This window comes from Kluyveromyces marxianus, chromosome 7 (genome assembly GCF_001417885.1).
Source record: "Kluyveromyces marxianus DMKU3-1042 DNA, complete genome, chromosome 7".
In the NCBI taxonomy this organism is placed as follows: Eukaryota; Fungi; Ascomycota; class Saccharomycetes; order Saccharomycetales; family Saccharomycetaceae; genus Kluyveromyces; species Kluyveromyces marxianus.
In genome coordinates this window covers 669,440-684,949 of record NC_036031.1, presented here as the reverse complement: position 1 = coordinate 684,949, position 15,510 = coordinate 669,440, and the positions used below count along the sequence as shown (strand labels likewise).

General features: G+C 43.4%; 7 protein-coding genes across 8 annotated transcripts; 3 read left to right on the top strand and 4 right to left on the bottom strand.

The window, feature by feature from the left end:
- Positions 1 to 214: 214 nt before the first annotated feature.
- On the top strand, positions 215 to 4,453 carry VPS15 (ubiquitin-binding serine/threonine protein kinase VPS15; the record flags this gene model as incomplete). Its single annotated transcript, XM_022821588.1, has 1 exon — positions 215 to 4,453. The coding sequence occupies one exon, from the start codon at positions 215 to 217 to the stop codon at positions 4,451 to 4,453; it is 4,239 nt and encodes a 1,412-aa protein (XP_022677934.1).
- A 243-nt stretch (positions 4,454 to 4,696) lies between these two features.
- SLT2 (mitogen-activated serine/threonine-protein kinase SLT2) lies at positions 4,697 to 6,250 on the bottom strand (the record flags this gene model as incomplete). Its single annotated transcript, XM_022821587.1, has 1 exon — positions 4,697 to 6,250. One exon carries the CDS (start codon positions 6,248 to 6,250, stop codon positions 4,697 to 4,699), a length of 1,554 nt encoding a protein of 517 aa, XP_022677933.1.
- A 1,266-nt stretch (positions 6,251 to 7,516) lies between these two features.
- Positions 7,517 to 8,392, top strand: MET28 (Met28p; the record flags this gene model as incomplete). Its single annotated transcript, XM_022821586.1, has 1 exon — positions 7,517 to 8,392. The coding sequence occupies one exon, from the start codon at positions 7,517 to 7,519 to the stop codon at positions 8,390 to 8,392; it is 876 nt and encodes a 291-aa protein (XP_022677932.1).
- A 360-nt stretch (positions 8,393 to 8,752) lies between these two features.
- KLMA_70323 (uncharacterized protein) lies at positions 8,753 to 11,236 on the bottom strand (the record flags this gene model as incomplete). Its single annotated transcript, XM_022821583.1, has 1 exon — positions 8,753 to 11,236. One exon carries the CDS (start codon positions 11,234 to 11,236, stop codon positions 8,753 to 8,755), a length of 2,484 nt encoding a protein of 827 aa, XP_022677931.1.
- Positions 11,237 to 11,817: 581 nt separating this feature from the next.
- On the bottom strand, positions 11,818 to 12,582 carry PRE6 (proteasome core particle subunit alpha 4; the record flags this gene model as incomplete). Its single annotated transcript, XM_022821582.1, has 1 exon — positions 11,818 to 12,582. The coding sequence occupies one exon, from the start codon at positions 12,580 to 12,582 to the stop codon at positions 11,818 to 11,820; it is 765 nt and encodes a 254-aa protein (XP_022677930.1).
- A 596-nt stretch (positions 12,583 to 13,178) lies between these two features.
- MIM1 (Mim1p) lies at positions 13,179 to 13,622 on the top strand (the record flags this gene model as incomplete). The annotated part of the gene is made up of 1 exon (XM_022821581.1): positions 13,179 to 13,622. One exon carries the CDS (start codon positions 13,179 to 13,181, stop codon positions 13,620 to 13,622), a length of 444 nt encoding a protein of 147 aa, XP_022677929.1.
- Positions 13,623 to 13,789: 167 nt separating this feature from the next.
- On the bottom strand, positions 13,790 to 15,116 carry RPR2 (the record flags this gene model as incomplete). Of its 2 annotated transcripts, XM_022821580.1 has the most annotated exons (2): positions 13,790 to 14,336; positions 14,530 to 14,696. In XM_022821580.1, 2 exons carry the CDS (start codon positions 14,694 to 14,696, stop codon positions 13,790 to 13,792), a joined length of 714 nt encoding a protein of 237 aa, XP_022677928.1. The 2 variants fall into 2 exon arrangements, with proteins under 2 accessions (XP_022677928.1, XP_022677927.1); XM_022821579.1 differs by lacking the exon at positions 13,790 to 14,336 and having other exon boundaries at positions 14,487 to 15,116.
- Positions 15,117 to 15,510: the final 394 nt, after the last annotated feature.

The window sequence follows — 15,510 nt, the reverse complement described above, 5'->3', positions numbered from 1 at the left end:
GAAGTCATGTGACTTTCAATATTTCTTCAATATATCCTTTAATTTTGAATTAAAACCTTAGTTATTGATGATAACCTTAATTTTACATGTATACACATAAAATTCGTTTGATAAGCTAATATAACGTTGTTACTATCATGTGTCGGTTAGAGATAATTTGAAAACTGATCATAATTCTAGTTTTCAGGCGTTTAGCAGAGCTTTTTCACATCAAATGGGCGCTCAGTTATCATTGCTGGCACAAACGGCACCATCTATTGCCATTTCATCTTATGTTGATGTTCTAGATGAGGTCCATTATCAATCTCAATTAAACGCCAGTAGGTTTCTAAAGACTTGCAGGGCATTGGATCCTAACGGAGAAATTGTGGTAAAAGTATTTTTAAAGCCAACTGAATCATATGACTTAAAGAAGATACATGATAAAATTGAGAGACAATCGTTGATACTACGACAACTTCCAAATGTTTTGAATTATAGCAAAATTATATACACTGACCGTGCAGGATACCTTATAAGGCAACATTTGAAAACTAATTTATATGATAGACTAAGTTTACGGCCTTTTCTTCAAGATATTGAACTAAAGTTTATGACGTTTCAATTGTTACAGCTCATGTCAGATATACATATGAGAGACATTACCCATGGCGATATCAAGACGGAAAATATAATGGTTACCAGCTCTAATTGGCTCATTTTGACAGACTTTTCTGAATACATAAAACCAAAATATTTACCGGAAGATAATCCCGGTGAATATGCTTTTTATTTTGATACGTCACAACGCAGAACTTGCTATTTAGCACCAGAACGATTTAATACAGAACGATACAATTCTGAAACTAGCAATAAGCTTGATAAAGAAATGGATATATTCAGTCTGGGCTGTTGTATCTTTGAATTATTCACCGAGGGCAGACCTTTATTTAACCTTGCCCAACTCTTCAAATATAAGAATGGTGGGAACGACGCATTAGAAACGATACGATCAGAAATTAAAGAACCCGCCCTGCAATCATTGATACTAGATATGATTGCTATAGACCCAAAAAACAGACTCAGTGCTCGGACATTACTATCAAAATATAGAGGTGTGTTGTTTCCGGAATCATTTTATTCTTTTGTTTATGAATATTGCAGAAATTTAGTTCGACCAGCATCTCCTACCAATGGAAGTAAGACTACTATGAGTTCCACCTTAGAAGAGAGAAAATATGATTTGGATATCATAGTGAGTGATATTTATAAGGACTTTTCAAAGATATGCACTGTCGCTGAATTTCCATTCAAGAAATTTTCTGAAGGGGATGATAAAGATCATGTTGACTTTGTAAATAAATCAGTTACAATTAGCGGTATTGGGAAGATAGAACTACAGTCATTCAACAGTATGAAGAGTGATTCCGTGAGAAACCAAAGTTCCCTTATTTTCCTTTCCATTCTTTTGCATTGCTTACGAAACCTAGCATATCCAAAAAATAAACAAAGATGCCTTGAAATGATATTGGCTTTAAGTCAGTATGTATCTGACGTCAACAAACTTGACAGAGTTTTGCCATTTATGATGGTTATGATATTTGATGAAAATAGTAACGTTAAAGCACTGGCTATCAAAACGGTTGCACAACTTTTACTCATAACAGAAGAAGTTAATCGTTCAAATGCGAATATCTTCATAGATTATATTTTGCCTAGGCTAAATCGGCTTTGTCAATCTGCTCAAGCAGATTCTTATGTTAGTATAGTATTGGCAAACACTTTAGGACATTTTGCTAATACTGCAATAAGGTTTCATGAAATCTCGTATCTATTAAGCTTCCAATCTTCGAATCCTGCAGAAGTCAATCGATTACACAAAGTTGGAAAAAAGCTTCTAAGACAATTTGAAGAGATCACGACTACACTATTGACTGCGCCGGAACCTCAAGTAAAAGAAGCTCTACTACATAATATCCTTCCTATTTGTCATCTTTTCGGGAAAGAAAGGACTAACGATGTCATATTAAGTCATTTGATTACATACTTAAATGACAAAAACGCTGCTTTGAGGATAGCATTGATTAAATCTATTACTGGTGTTTCTGTGTTACTGGGATCTGTTACCTTTGAACAATATATCCTACCACTCTTAGCTCAAACACTATGTGATTTGGAAGAGACGGTTGTTATTACAGTCTTACAGAGTTTGATCAGTTTCTGTAAACTTGGCCTCTTAAGGAGCAAGTATTTCTATGATATTGCCACAGAGGTCTCCACTCTTATTTTACATCCCAATTTCTGGATAAGAGAATACACCATACTTTTAATAATCGAAATGGCTTCAAAGCTCTCAAAATCTGAATTATACTGTGTTATGTATCCCGTGATCAAACCATTTTTTGAGTTTGACGTTGAAATGACGTGGGAATCACTTTACATTAGTGCTAAGAAGCCAATCTCCAGAAACGTTTACAATTTATTGTGTACTTGGTCATTACGTTCATCAAAGTCTTTGTTTTGGAAGCATATGCCAGGAAAAGAGGTTAACTCATTTGGAAACAATACAATTGAGTTCATAACGAAGCAACATTCAGCGAAAAATTACGGTTTTCAGACTAACCTCAAGAATTCAAAGACTAATATAACATCTGTTACAAACATGGATATACCTCTGACAGCAGAGGATAGGAATTGGGTAGATAAGATTAAGAATGTAGGCTTGTCAGAAACTGAACTATGGAAATTGGCTGCTCTTAGAACTTATGTTTTCAGAGTTTCCAAGATGCTTTCTAGAAAACCAGAGTCTGATATGAATGAGTTTGGAAATATTCTTGAAGACAAGGGCTTGTTGGGCCTTCCACAAAATATATTTTTTGACATTGAAGCAATTGACGAAGGGAAACAACTTAACACACATGTCATACTCAAGCATAAAACCTCAGGAGATGCTCTCAATAACATTCAAAAGGCTCCTCTGCCTCATCTGTTGCAAAGACCAATTGATATGAACGGTTCATTGATTTTAACTCCGAGGTCTCAACCTATAATAAATTCAACGTTCGAGAATGTTTACATTCAATTCGAACCAAGAACTCCTCCTGTTTCTGCGGGGTCTGCAGAGTCCCCGCACTCTTCTAATGAAACTAAATTCCGTGTCACAAACAGTTATAATGGGAGACAAGCATCTGTTAGAAAATTCTTGAAATCTGTTGATGTTAAACCGCCTTTAAGATGTTTTAAAGAATTTGGAGAGACTTTCCAAGAGTCATCGAGAGAGCCATCATTTTCTGTATTCAACTCTTTGAAGTTTATTTCAAGCTTGAGTGATCACAAACCTGCATCCGTCGTTACCATTACCACTAATGAATACATCTCATATGTGGTAAGTGGTTCTGATGATGGGTATTTGAAAGTATGGGATTTGTCTAAGATAGAAAAGGGATTAATATTCAAACCAAGTATCAATCACGAATTAGGGTCTTCCATAACGGGTATAAAATTTGTCGCGCATTATGATGTTATTATCGTATCCACTACTGATGGGCGCATCGGTGTCTTCAGAATTGTTTTCAAGAATCATTTAAAGATAAAAGAAATTGATACTCTAGAAACCATCAGAAATTTCACGCATAAGGTGCCGGGACGGTATTCTGTTGATATAGCCTATATTAACAATGATTTGAGACCATGGATCACCACTGTTACGAATGATTCTCAGATTGTTATTATAGATATTACGGACATGTCGGTCGTCTATGAGGTTCCCATATCGCCAATATATGGAACAGTTCTTTGCACATCTGTTAGCTCAGATGGACATTGGCTCCTCTGTGGAACAACTCATGGAGCTCTACTTCTTTGGAACTTAACATTTAGAGTTTTGGTAAAGTCTTGGACTTTTGGTGAAAGTAGCCCGATTAAGAAAGTTGAATTGATTCGGAAGGACCATAGAAAAGCGGAATATAGCGCAATAGTCACAGGTGGTAATAACGATGCTTTATTCACCATCTGGAATTTGACTCGTGTTCAAGCGGAGGATGTAGTATCTATGGCGAATGTAGATATTTCTCTTGATTCCGTTCTAGGAAAGCCTTTCAAAAGAGTGCCCAAAAGTATTAAAAATGTTACCTTTGATAACAATTTTGTTTGTGACTTTATAGTGAAACAGGGAAACATATACTACGCTGATGGGTTATCATCTGAGATTTTCAAATATAATATAAAGACGAAGTCGAACATTCCGTTGTTGTCAGCACAGAAGGATTTAGAAAAGCCATTGACAACTAAGCTAACATTAAACTGTTCACTTACAACATTCCGCAACCCTAGTAATCGTAACGCTCAAGATCTTGTTTCGTACTATCACACTGATCTCATCAACTCAATGAGCTTTGGTATGTTACGTTCATCACCCGCACTAATTTCTGCCGATAACTCTGGAATGATACACATATATGCATTACAGAAATGAACCTATATGATTCTTCACTTATCTATGATTGTGTCGTTTTTGCAATAGCATTTGTAGCTTAGATTTTATACAGAGTTGTTTTTATACATGAAAGTATGTATATTTGAAGATTTAAATCACCTTCCTAAATGAATGAATGAATGAATGAATGAATTAGTGAGTGAAGTAAACGTCATTGAATGGAAATGAAATGAGATGAGATGAGATGAGATTTAGATTAGATTTTATTCAAAATAACGTCTTTTAAAACTGTCTGTCAAGTCCAAATTCCAATTCTCTTTCTAACCCTAGAAGATCATTAATATCTTGAGTTCCTGGTGATTGGTTAGGGCCCTGGTTCTCGAGCCTAGGAGGCGAATCTAGAACGTTTTCCCTAGGTCTTGGAGGAAAATCCAAATCATGGCTTGGTAAGTTATCTGAGTGTATTCCGACTAAAGGGTCTTGCTGGGTAGCCGATCCGATAATTTGGCTTGTGAACGGCTCGTCGAACGAAGGAATACCGCTAATGTTTTTATTGAATTGGTTCACGTGCTCGCCAAGCTGGGCTTGAAATGCAGTTGTATTATCGTGTATTGGTTCATTAAAATTTTTCTGTTGTTGTAGGGCCTCTTGTTGTTGCAGGGCCTCTTGCTGTTCTTGCTGCTGTTGCTGCTGCTGTTGCTGTTGCTGTTGTTCTTGCTGTTGTTCATGTAAAAGCGGTAACCTTACAAACTGTCTGAAATCGGTCACTTCATCGATGACCATTTGTTTCAACTGGCTTATCTCGTTGACGCTTTCGAAGGAGAAGTCGAACTTTTCCGTGCAGATGGGTTCATCGGCCGGATCGTGCCAGATGGCGAGGTAGCGGTGCTCCAACGCATCATCGACGGTGATTCTGAGTTGTGGATCGAAGCTTAGCATTCCTTCCAACAAATCAAGCGCATCCGGGTTAGCATCCGGGTACAAGTTGCTGAAGGGGATCTTGGGGATGTAGCCAAGCTGGTGGATATAGTCTTGCACGTTTTTCGATCCTATCCTCTTCAATGTATCTTCTGGCGGGGTACCCAATATCTGCAGGATTCTGTTAAGCTGGTCGACGTAGTCCTTACCCTTGAAGATAGGCTTGCCTCCGAGTAGTTCAGCCAATATGCATCCGCACGACCAGACGTCGATTGCCTTGGTGTAGCCCTGGTAGCTGAGCATGATCTCAGGAGCTCTGTACCACCGCGTGGCCACGTACTCGGTCAAGAACTGGTTATTCTCGACCGGATTCTCGCTGTATCCTCTTGCCAACCCGAAATCGCAGATCTTCAACTGGCAATCGGCATTGACCAAAAGATTCCCCGGTTTCAAGTCTCGATGCAACACATCCGCAGAATGGATGTACTTCAACCCGCACAAGATCTGGTAGATGAAAGACTGGTAGTGTGCGTCCGTCAACGGCTGTCCGGACTTGATAATCTGGTGCATGTCACACTCCATGAGTTCTTCGTATAGATAGAGCCCATTGAACATCCCGTCCGGCTGGAACACAATATCCATATCGTACAAACACGTAATGTTCTTATGGCCTCTAAAATGTCTCAAGAGCTTCAACTCCCGCAAAGAACGCTTGCAAAGAAGCGTCTTGGAAAACACATTCGTCACCTTCTTGATGGCCACAGTCGTTTCGTCCGCTGCTTCTGTGAACCTTGCTGAACAAACAATCCCGTACGAACCATGCCCGATTTCCTTGATCAATTGGAAACGTTTATCCACTGTGAAGTCCTGGTTGAAAACCTTGAAAGTGTGACGATCCACTGCTTCGTACTCGCCCATCTTTTATTATGATTTCTAATTCGATTCTTCTTTTTCGATTGATATTCACAGCTGGGACCCAGGAAACTCACTGATTTTTTTTCCGCAATTACTCTCCAAATGAATCTAAAAACTACCAACAATGCAACGTACTTTTCCTGCGTGGGTGCGGGTGGGCTACCTGCTGTCTTTTTAACTGTTTATCCTAAAAGTGCATTGTAGCAGAACTTTTCAATGCGTTACTATGCGAAACTTTAAACTTTGAAAAATCATGATTCTATATATAACTTACGGACAGAAAAGGCAGGGACAAAGGGGACAGATTCAGCAAGGACAGAGAGACGCGGGGCCAGTAGCGTTGTGTAGTTGGTCCCGCTGAGTAGGGCAGTCCGTGTATAGTATATAGGAGTAATAGCAGGAGCAGGAGTAGGTGTAGGAGTAGAGTTTACTAATTCTTTCCCGACAAACACCCATCCACCACACTGCAACGGTACCATATTTTACTACTGTGAATCAACTTTGGCTGTCCAAAAGTCATGTGCCAAGCGAGAAAGTGAAAAAAATAAAAAAAAAAAAATAAAAAAAAAGGTGGGACACGGGCCGGACAAACAGTGTGGTGCGTGGGTGTGGGTTTAGTGTATGGGGTGTGTGGGTGCATACATGGGGGAAATTATCACATGATTACCCGGAGACAAGGTGTTACCCGGAGACAAAAGTTACCCCGACTATCATGCTGGCACCCACAACTGTGGCTACAAACTACACACACAAAAATCGGGCATGTGCGCGCTGCGGCGCGCCACACCGCACATTCCGGGGAATTGTGTTTTTTTTTTTTTCCCGGTGGATTCAGGACAGGATTCAGTCAGGCCTCTGGGAATCGGATTCGGGCCTGATTCGGCTGTGAATCCGTTGCAGCAGCACCACAGTCCACACAGAGCTGAGCAGCTAGCTACTGATAGCGATGACTTAGGTAAGGCCTGACACAGTACAGGACAGGACCAGACACCGTGCCAGCCACAAGTATGACAAGTGTGTATGTGTGATTTAAGATAGTGAGTGAGTGATTGTGATGGCAATGCGATTGCATTGTGATTGCATTGTGATTGCATTGTGGATTAGGGACCCGTTGCTGAATCATCGGATGGGCCTTTGCAGGCCCATCCGATGAGTTAGCATTATATAAGATGTATAGATGAATGAATGGTTTATAGAGAAGAAGGACAGGCAAGAGAGAGAGGGAGAAGGGTGGGTACGTACGGCTAGTAGCAGAGGTTGGCAGTGGAGATGACAGTTGGTATGGCTTCAGCTGCCGATAAGGGACATGTCTTGGCTAGGAATGGCGAGAAGACAGAAGAGGGTAAGCTAGACGAGATATTGCTTCGAGGCTTGCAGTCATCAAGCGATGAGCAGGCTGGCACAGGGAGTGCCAGTGGGAGTACCAGTACCAGTACCAGCGCTAATAACTACACAGTGTCCAAGACTGGCGATTCACAGAGGAAAGTGTCGGTATCAGTACCGAGCGATGAGACAGAGGGCAGCAGCAGCAGTAGCAGCAGTAGGCAGGCAGATCTGTCGCTACAGGTACGCGAGCTGATCAATAACAATTCGGAACTCGGGTCGCGACTGCTGTCGCTGCTGCTGGTGAGCAGCGACAACGCCAAGGACATCATTGAGGCCGTCAATCGAGGCGATATTTCAAAGTTACGGGACCTCACTGAGGAAACTACTACTACTACTACTACTACTACTACTACAAAAAGTGAGACTGGGACTGAACCCACTGACAAGGTAGAGCCTCAGCCCATCAAGAGCGAGACTCAGACTCAGCCCACCAAAGGTCCAGAAACAGCACCCCAGGAGTCTGCACCCAGTAGTGCCCGAAGCGTCAGCCCAGACAATGTAGACGACCCGCTCTGGAAACAGCTCGAGAAACGTCGCAAGAACACAGAGGCTTCCGCCAGGTTCCGTATCCGCAAGAAACAGCGCGAGAAAGAAAAGCTAGAGCAGCTTAAACAGCTTACAAAGGATATTAACGCAATGTACGACACTATCGACACCCTGATCAGCGAAAATAACTACTGGAAAGAGAAGCTCCAGGAATTGAACGAAATCAAGTCCCGAGAACTCCTAGACAAAATCAAGAAACGTAGCGGGTTGTAGTTTTAGTTGCCGTTACAAATCGAAAATTTCAGTTCTTCAAGTATATATCACATGCCTATTACTATGTATCATCATCATCATACATCGTATCGTATAGACATTTGTTTAGTTTTTATTATGGATCCGGTCACCAACAAAACCTTAGTCACGTGAAATTATCAGCACTCGCATCTCTCGGCACAACCCCGACCCCTAACAGAGATGTGAACAGAGATGTGAACAGAGATGTGAGCAACCAACACCAACCAGCTCTATAGCCACATAAATATTTCGTGAATTACTTCATCTCTATATAGATATTTATTTATATTTATATATATTTTCTATTTGCTAGCCACACACACAATACGCTTATCACTACTATTCCTCCTCCAACTTGTTCTGGTAAAATGATATTCTTTCTGCCCATTGCCTGTTGATCACAACCCGTTTCTGACGCAAATAACCCAGCTCCTGGCTCGAAACCCAGCCAGACTGCTGGAGCTTCTGCTCTAAAGTCTGGAACCTTGCATCCTCCAACGTTTGCTGTTCGATGAGCACGTTGATGTACTTACGTAGTGACGCGTTACTGGGTTTCTTGTTTGTTGAGCTCTGCCACTCGTCAAATGAGGCCTTGTAGAACCACACATTCGACTGCTGTTGCAACGGCGTTGTGTTGTTTGCGCCGAATTTCTCAGTAATGGTGATGATTGGTTTCTTCTTGGACAGTTCTTCCATGTCAGCATCGGTGATGATCATGTCTAGATCGGTGTCTCCGTCTTCACTTTCATCTGTTTCGCGATCGCGCTGGGATTTACCTGTCTTGTTACCATTACTGTTCCCGCGTTCTGAGGCAATTGAGTCCGAGTGGCTGCTCATTTTACGCGTTCTGGAAATTCTCTTTCGTTGCACTGAGCTCGAGCGTCTTGGTATCATGTTGTTGTTTCTAATGCCGTTGTGTTCTTCGACAAATTCGTTAACGGAATTCGTTTCAAGACCAAAGTTCATCGAGATCGAGTCGTTGCTCGATATAGGGGTATTATCGTTTTGACTACTGGTCATCCTGGAATCAATGGGCGAGTCCTTTCTAGACCCGTTATTAATGTTCCCACTGCTGATGATCCGGGTGAATCCTCGTTTCACTTTGGAGCTGAAGGATGGTATTCTGTTCACGTTTGGGTCGGGACTCAACCCTGAACGTAATGATGTAGTTGATTCCCGAGTGGAAAGGGTAGGCCTGCTGTCGTTAGTGTTGATGAACAAGTTCTTCTTATTCCGGCTTTCCAATCTAGCGATAGCGTCCAGATCTAGAGACGCAACGCGGGTGTCTGCCAGAATAGGCGAGTTCACAGCGAATCCATGTATTCCATCACCGTCGCCGCCAGACTCCGAGTTTGTAGCCACAGTGGTTCCGTTGTTGCGCAGCGAACGTTTCCGCAACAAAGCGCTTGACGCTCTTCTTAGCAACGGAACTCTCTTTGGAATATTAATTTCCGAAGAGTTGAACGAGCGTGAATCCGATGCATCTTCCGAGGATAGCGTGTTCGGAGGCAGTGCAGGGCTATTGAGAGCGCTGCTATTGCTAGTGCCACTATTATTGGTATTATTACCGCCGCCGCCGCCGCCGCCGCCTGTGAAGAAGTTTGTAATCACGTTCAAGTTGGAGTTGGATCTGCTACGGTTCCGCAAGCTGTTCGACGTGCTGGTGCTGGTACTGACACCCGTGCCCGTGCCCGTGCCCGTGCCGTTCAGATTGGTGGAACTTAGTAGCGTCTGTGCCTTGTAAAGAAGTTCATCGTAGTGTGTGCTATTATTAGCCAAGTCTAGAGGCGAGCTAGAAGAGGGCGACGAAATGTCCGATGAGTTCGGCCAGCTGTCGTTCCCCATTCTGCCCATGCTTAGCTTTTTCAAATCTGTAAACCGTTTATCGGATACCTCCGTGGTATTCGCGATGTTGTTGTTGTAGATATTGACATTGATGTTACCATTGCTCTGTTTTTTCGACAGTAGGTTGTTGTTCGGACCGGGGCTGGCACTGCCAGCATTGGAGTTATCGTACGACGACGACGCCAGCATGGGCACCACGCTCGAGTTCGATCTGCTCTTGTTTCTCGTCCCAGTGCCCATGCTGCTAGTCGACGTGTGTCCGCTGGAACGCGTGCTGGTCTTGTGCAAGGGAAACTCCCCAGTATGCGGAATCTGCGGCGACGACGACGTCGTCGTAGTAGTTGCTCCAGTAGACAACAGCATCGCCTCCTGGTTCAACGCATGCGACAGTAACGTATTCGAAAACCGCCGCTTCAGCGCCGACTTGGGCGACGATATGCTCGGCAACTGCCCAGACCCCCCATGCGAAACTATTATATTCTGCGTCGACGTGCTTCTATTCAGCGAAGATCCAGTCGTAGAATTCGTAGGAATCTCCAACGCCTGCGAAAGATCAAACGACGTCTCATCCTGCTCGCTAATCTTCGTATCCAGCACCGGCGAAATATCATCAAGCGTCTCAGATGATGACGACGATATCGAACTCAAATTCCCCAGACTCTCCTCCTGGTACAGCAGCGCCGCCTTGGTCTCAACATCCGGCAACGGAGGAAGCAACAGCTCCTCCTCCCGCTCTCCCAGAGTCCCATCTTCCCCTCCTCTCCCATCGCTCGCTACTACATCATGCCCATCCTGAATACCCAATCCGAGAAGCCTAGACTCGATTTCCGGCTCATTCTCAACCGCTACTCCACCAGAATCAACACCTAACTCCCTCACTATCACTGACCTATCTCCAATCCCCTGATTCCCAGAGAAATCTGACACATTATCCTCTTCTTCTTTAATATCCTGTAATCCAGTACCTTGGTTCGCCATCACTTAATCGCGAACAATCTGTCACAGCACACCACAAATTCACTTCTAAAACTCGAAATCTCCTCTCTACCAAAATTCACTATCAGACCTTTCCAAAATGCTTGACACCTGCTCCAATCAACACCTTCTATGCCTTTCTTTTCTCTCTTTAATCTTTAATATCTTGTAAACTTTCGCATTCCACTTCGAATTTAAATTTAAATTCAAATTCAAATCTCATTATTTTCTATTGTTATGCCATTCCAAAATCCAATTCCAATTCTGTCAAAACTATTTTTCTTGGTGCGACTGCAATTCGTGGTTGCCTGGTTATAACGTATAAACGCTATCGAGGGAGAAAAAGGAAAGATAGGAAAAAGGAAAAAAAAAGGAAAGAGGAAATCCAAACGTGTGCACGTGATTAGAGTCATGTGATCAATCTGGGTCACATGACTAGAGTCACGTGGACACACACTCATCCTACTTGTTGTTGTACATTAGAATAGATTAGACTGGGGGGAGGGGAGGGAGATATACACCTATACATACGATACGCCTAGATAAGTCTGAGCCTGGGCCCTGGGCCCTGGGCCTGGGGCCCCCTACTTGTCCTGCTCCTGCTGCTTCTTCTTATCGAGGTCCTGCTGCTTCTCGGCCTCGATCTCGTCCACGTAGCTGCTTATTTCCTCGGTGGTTAGCGTCACGATCTGCGAGTCGGGTTTTACCACAGTGATCTCAATGTTCCGCGCTCCCGTCTGCACCACCTCGAGCAAAGACTTGATCGTCAGCTTCACGCACTCCTTCTCGTTTTCTGGAGGCGCATCCTTGTTGTAATTCTTCTCTAAAAACTCGCGTACCGTCTTCGAATTCCTCCCAATCGATTGCGCACACCATGCTGAATAGATACCACTGGGCTCCGTCTGGTATAAACGCGGCTTGTTGTCCCGTGGATCAAACCCCGCTATCAACACAGAAACACCAAAGGGCCTCACACCACCAGACTGAGTGTAGCGCTGCTGCACCCCAGCCACATATCGCGTCAAATATTCCACCGTCACAGGATCCTCCAACGTCAAACGGTGCGATTGAGCCTCTACACGAGCCTTCTCAATCAAAATTCTAGAGTCCGCATTTAGCCCTGCAAACGAAAGAACAACATGGTTATCGATCTTCGAGATCTTCGACGGCGTGATTCTGGGGTCCTGAAGCTTCAATGTAGACCTTCTCTCGCACCCTAGAACCACACAGTCCTGGCCCTTGAGCCCCACTGCACACGTACCTCTTTTAACCGCTTCTAATGCATACTCAACCTGGAAAATGTGTCCATCCGGCGAGAAAATAGACAATGCTCTATCATACCCACTCATTTTGAATCTTGAGTCAAGCTTATCTTACCAATGTGTACCAGAAACCCAATAATTTCTACTGTGCTGCTGCAATTACACCCTTTGTGATCACGCTCACCAACACCAACACCACATCTACATCTCTTCTTTCTTCCCATATTATTTATATATATATATACGTTAAAGGTGGCAAACCTTTAAAATCTGTAAAAGAGAGAGGCATACCGCAGCGAGGGAGAGGGGCCGGGTAACCAAATATACAAGAAAGTTGAGACCATCCACGTGAGTATCACGTGGATGACCACAATGTAGGGTAAGCAGTTTTTTCGCCTTTCTCTGTTACCCGGGCGGACGATGGATGGTGGTCGTCGCCCCGGGGCCATTACCCGGGCAACAGGCATTGCCGGAACATAACGTGTGTGCTGATTTCCCGGTAGCACTGTGCACGGCACGGCCAAGCATTGCACAATGTAATGTAATATATATATATATATACATAATTAAAACACCATATAACAAACACTGGATAGAATAGTAGAACCAGTGGAACAGTGTACACGTTTCCTCTAGAGTAACATCTATTAGCACACCCTAGTACAGATATTCACACCTCGAATATGGCCGAAGAGGTTTTCAACGATATTCCAGAAGAACTGCACGCTACTATACTGCCCAGAGAGGTAAGTTCAGATGCAAATGATACCACGTCGCTAAAAGACGAAGAGAAACAGTACCTGTCAGAAAACAGCGTTTCTGTGTCGAGAAACCAGAGCTCGACAACCAAGAGCTTGAGCCAGCTTCCCAGCGAAAACGGAGTGTCTTTCGGGAAGATTTTATCGTTCGCCGGATCTTGTTCGATAAACCTGGTCTTGCCCTTCATCAACGGCCTCATGCTTGGGTTCGGAGAGCTTGTGGCCCACGAAATAAGCTGGAACTGGAACTGGTTCAACAAGAGCAACAATGGGTACAGGATCTTCCCGGAAAACAGGAAACAGGCTGCTACTGCTACTGCTAAGAACCCCTCCTCTAACGACGCTGACGCTAATGATAAATTCCTTTAAAAATGAAAACCTTTCCCCCACACATTCTTTCTCGCTATACTATGCACTATTTTAGGATAGACACCATTACTTATTGAACCCGGTTTTATATATAGTATATGTACAACTTTTATTCAGTTTTTAATCTGATTTTGATACACCATTGTACTGTCCTGGACTATACTGTACTATACGTCGATGAGGTTGTCCGACTCCTCGACATGCAGCTTGTAGGATGGGTCCTTACCTATGGGGAACCGTTTCACCGTGCCACACTTGCATCGATACACCAGCACGTCGGCTTTGCTCTGCTTGGTCCTGCCCTTGCGGCTCGTGTTGGTGATCTCCATCTCCATGTTTCGTCCTGCCATGAGCAATCGCTGGCACTTCTTGCACGTGAGCCTCTTCACATGCGGCGATAGAGCAAGTTGGTTCTTCTTGCGGATCGAGTCCATGTTCTTGATGTAGTTTCGACTCAACGCCTCGTCCACGTCCTTATCCTTGAGCTTCTCCGCCAAAAATGCAGATACCTGCAACAGGTAGCTGAGTCTTTGGAAATGGTCTTTGTTCCCCACGTTTTTCGGAGGACGAACTTGTATGACATCTGGAGATTCTTTAACCTCCTGTTTCCCCATTACGAAATGATCCAATGCAGGCTTACTGTGGCCGAACCCTTCGAGCAGCTTCTCTAACCTTTCTCTCAATCCATCTCTTTCAGCTCTTCTTTCAACTTCTCTTGTCTTGTGTAGTATTACTTACTACCTGAAAAAATGAAAAGAGTTTGGCTGATATACCGTGAATCACATATATATATAGAGAGAGAGAGGGACAAAAGAAAAAGCGAAGAGACAGGGAGAGAGAGAGACGTAACACTCACTACCTTGCCTAGTCAGAGTCCAAGACATCCATGGTGTTGTAGTTCGTATACGAATCCCCCAAATCCACGTTGAACTCGTCAAGCGTCACCTTTAGCGAGTTAGCATCGATGTCCAACGACTTCATCCGCAAAAGACTGAGAATCCCGTATCTTTCCACGTCCAACGCAGAAAGATTCACCTTGAAATCAACAGTGTTGATCTCCACATTAGTACTCATGTAGCTTGTCGAAAGTAGCACAATATACACAAATATAATATCCAAAATAATCAACATCGTGCGGCCACCCTTACCGCACTGTGCGTCCCCAATAAACTGCGTAAACCAGTACCCAAACTTCCACCGACACACATCCTTCTCTAGATCTATCACAGAGTGGTACGCCAGCGACCCCACCGTCTCGAGAAGCAACAGGATTTGCAACCCTCGGAAATTCCGCATCATTATAGTCCGCATTTCTTCATGGTTCTCCGTCAGTTCAGCATGATACACCATCAGCAAAGAGTGCGAAGCATAGCTACAGAACATTAGAACAAGCGATAGTAGCGCAATGCTCATCGTCTGGTCCTTCATGAACCGCAAATATATAACCACATACGCAACAAGCATAAGCTTGTTGCAAAGACTCGATACAATCATCTCTTAGCACTACCAAACCTTAAAACTCTATATCGTCTTTTACTAGCGATATACCTCTTAAGCCTACCTTACCTACAAATTGTATCCACACGCACACGCACACACACAAAACCCGTTCCATTCACACCACGACCGCGCCCCAAATATACCAAACAGGCCCTTTATATCGGGACCCTTTTTTCTATTCACAAAGCTTATATTTATATATATATCATTTTCGCTTTATATGCTTTTTCAAAGCTTTTTTTCCAGTTTAGATGTCTACTTCTCACTTTGCCATTTAAGAACGGTTGAACAGAGATGAGTCTTAAATAAGGGCATTCCGTTGTACCGGGCCACAGGATTAAAATCAGGATACCGGTTTCAGTGATTGTCAGTTTGGGAACTTTTGTTA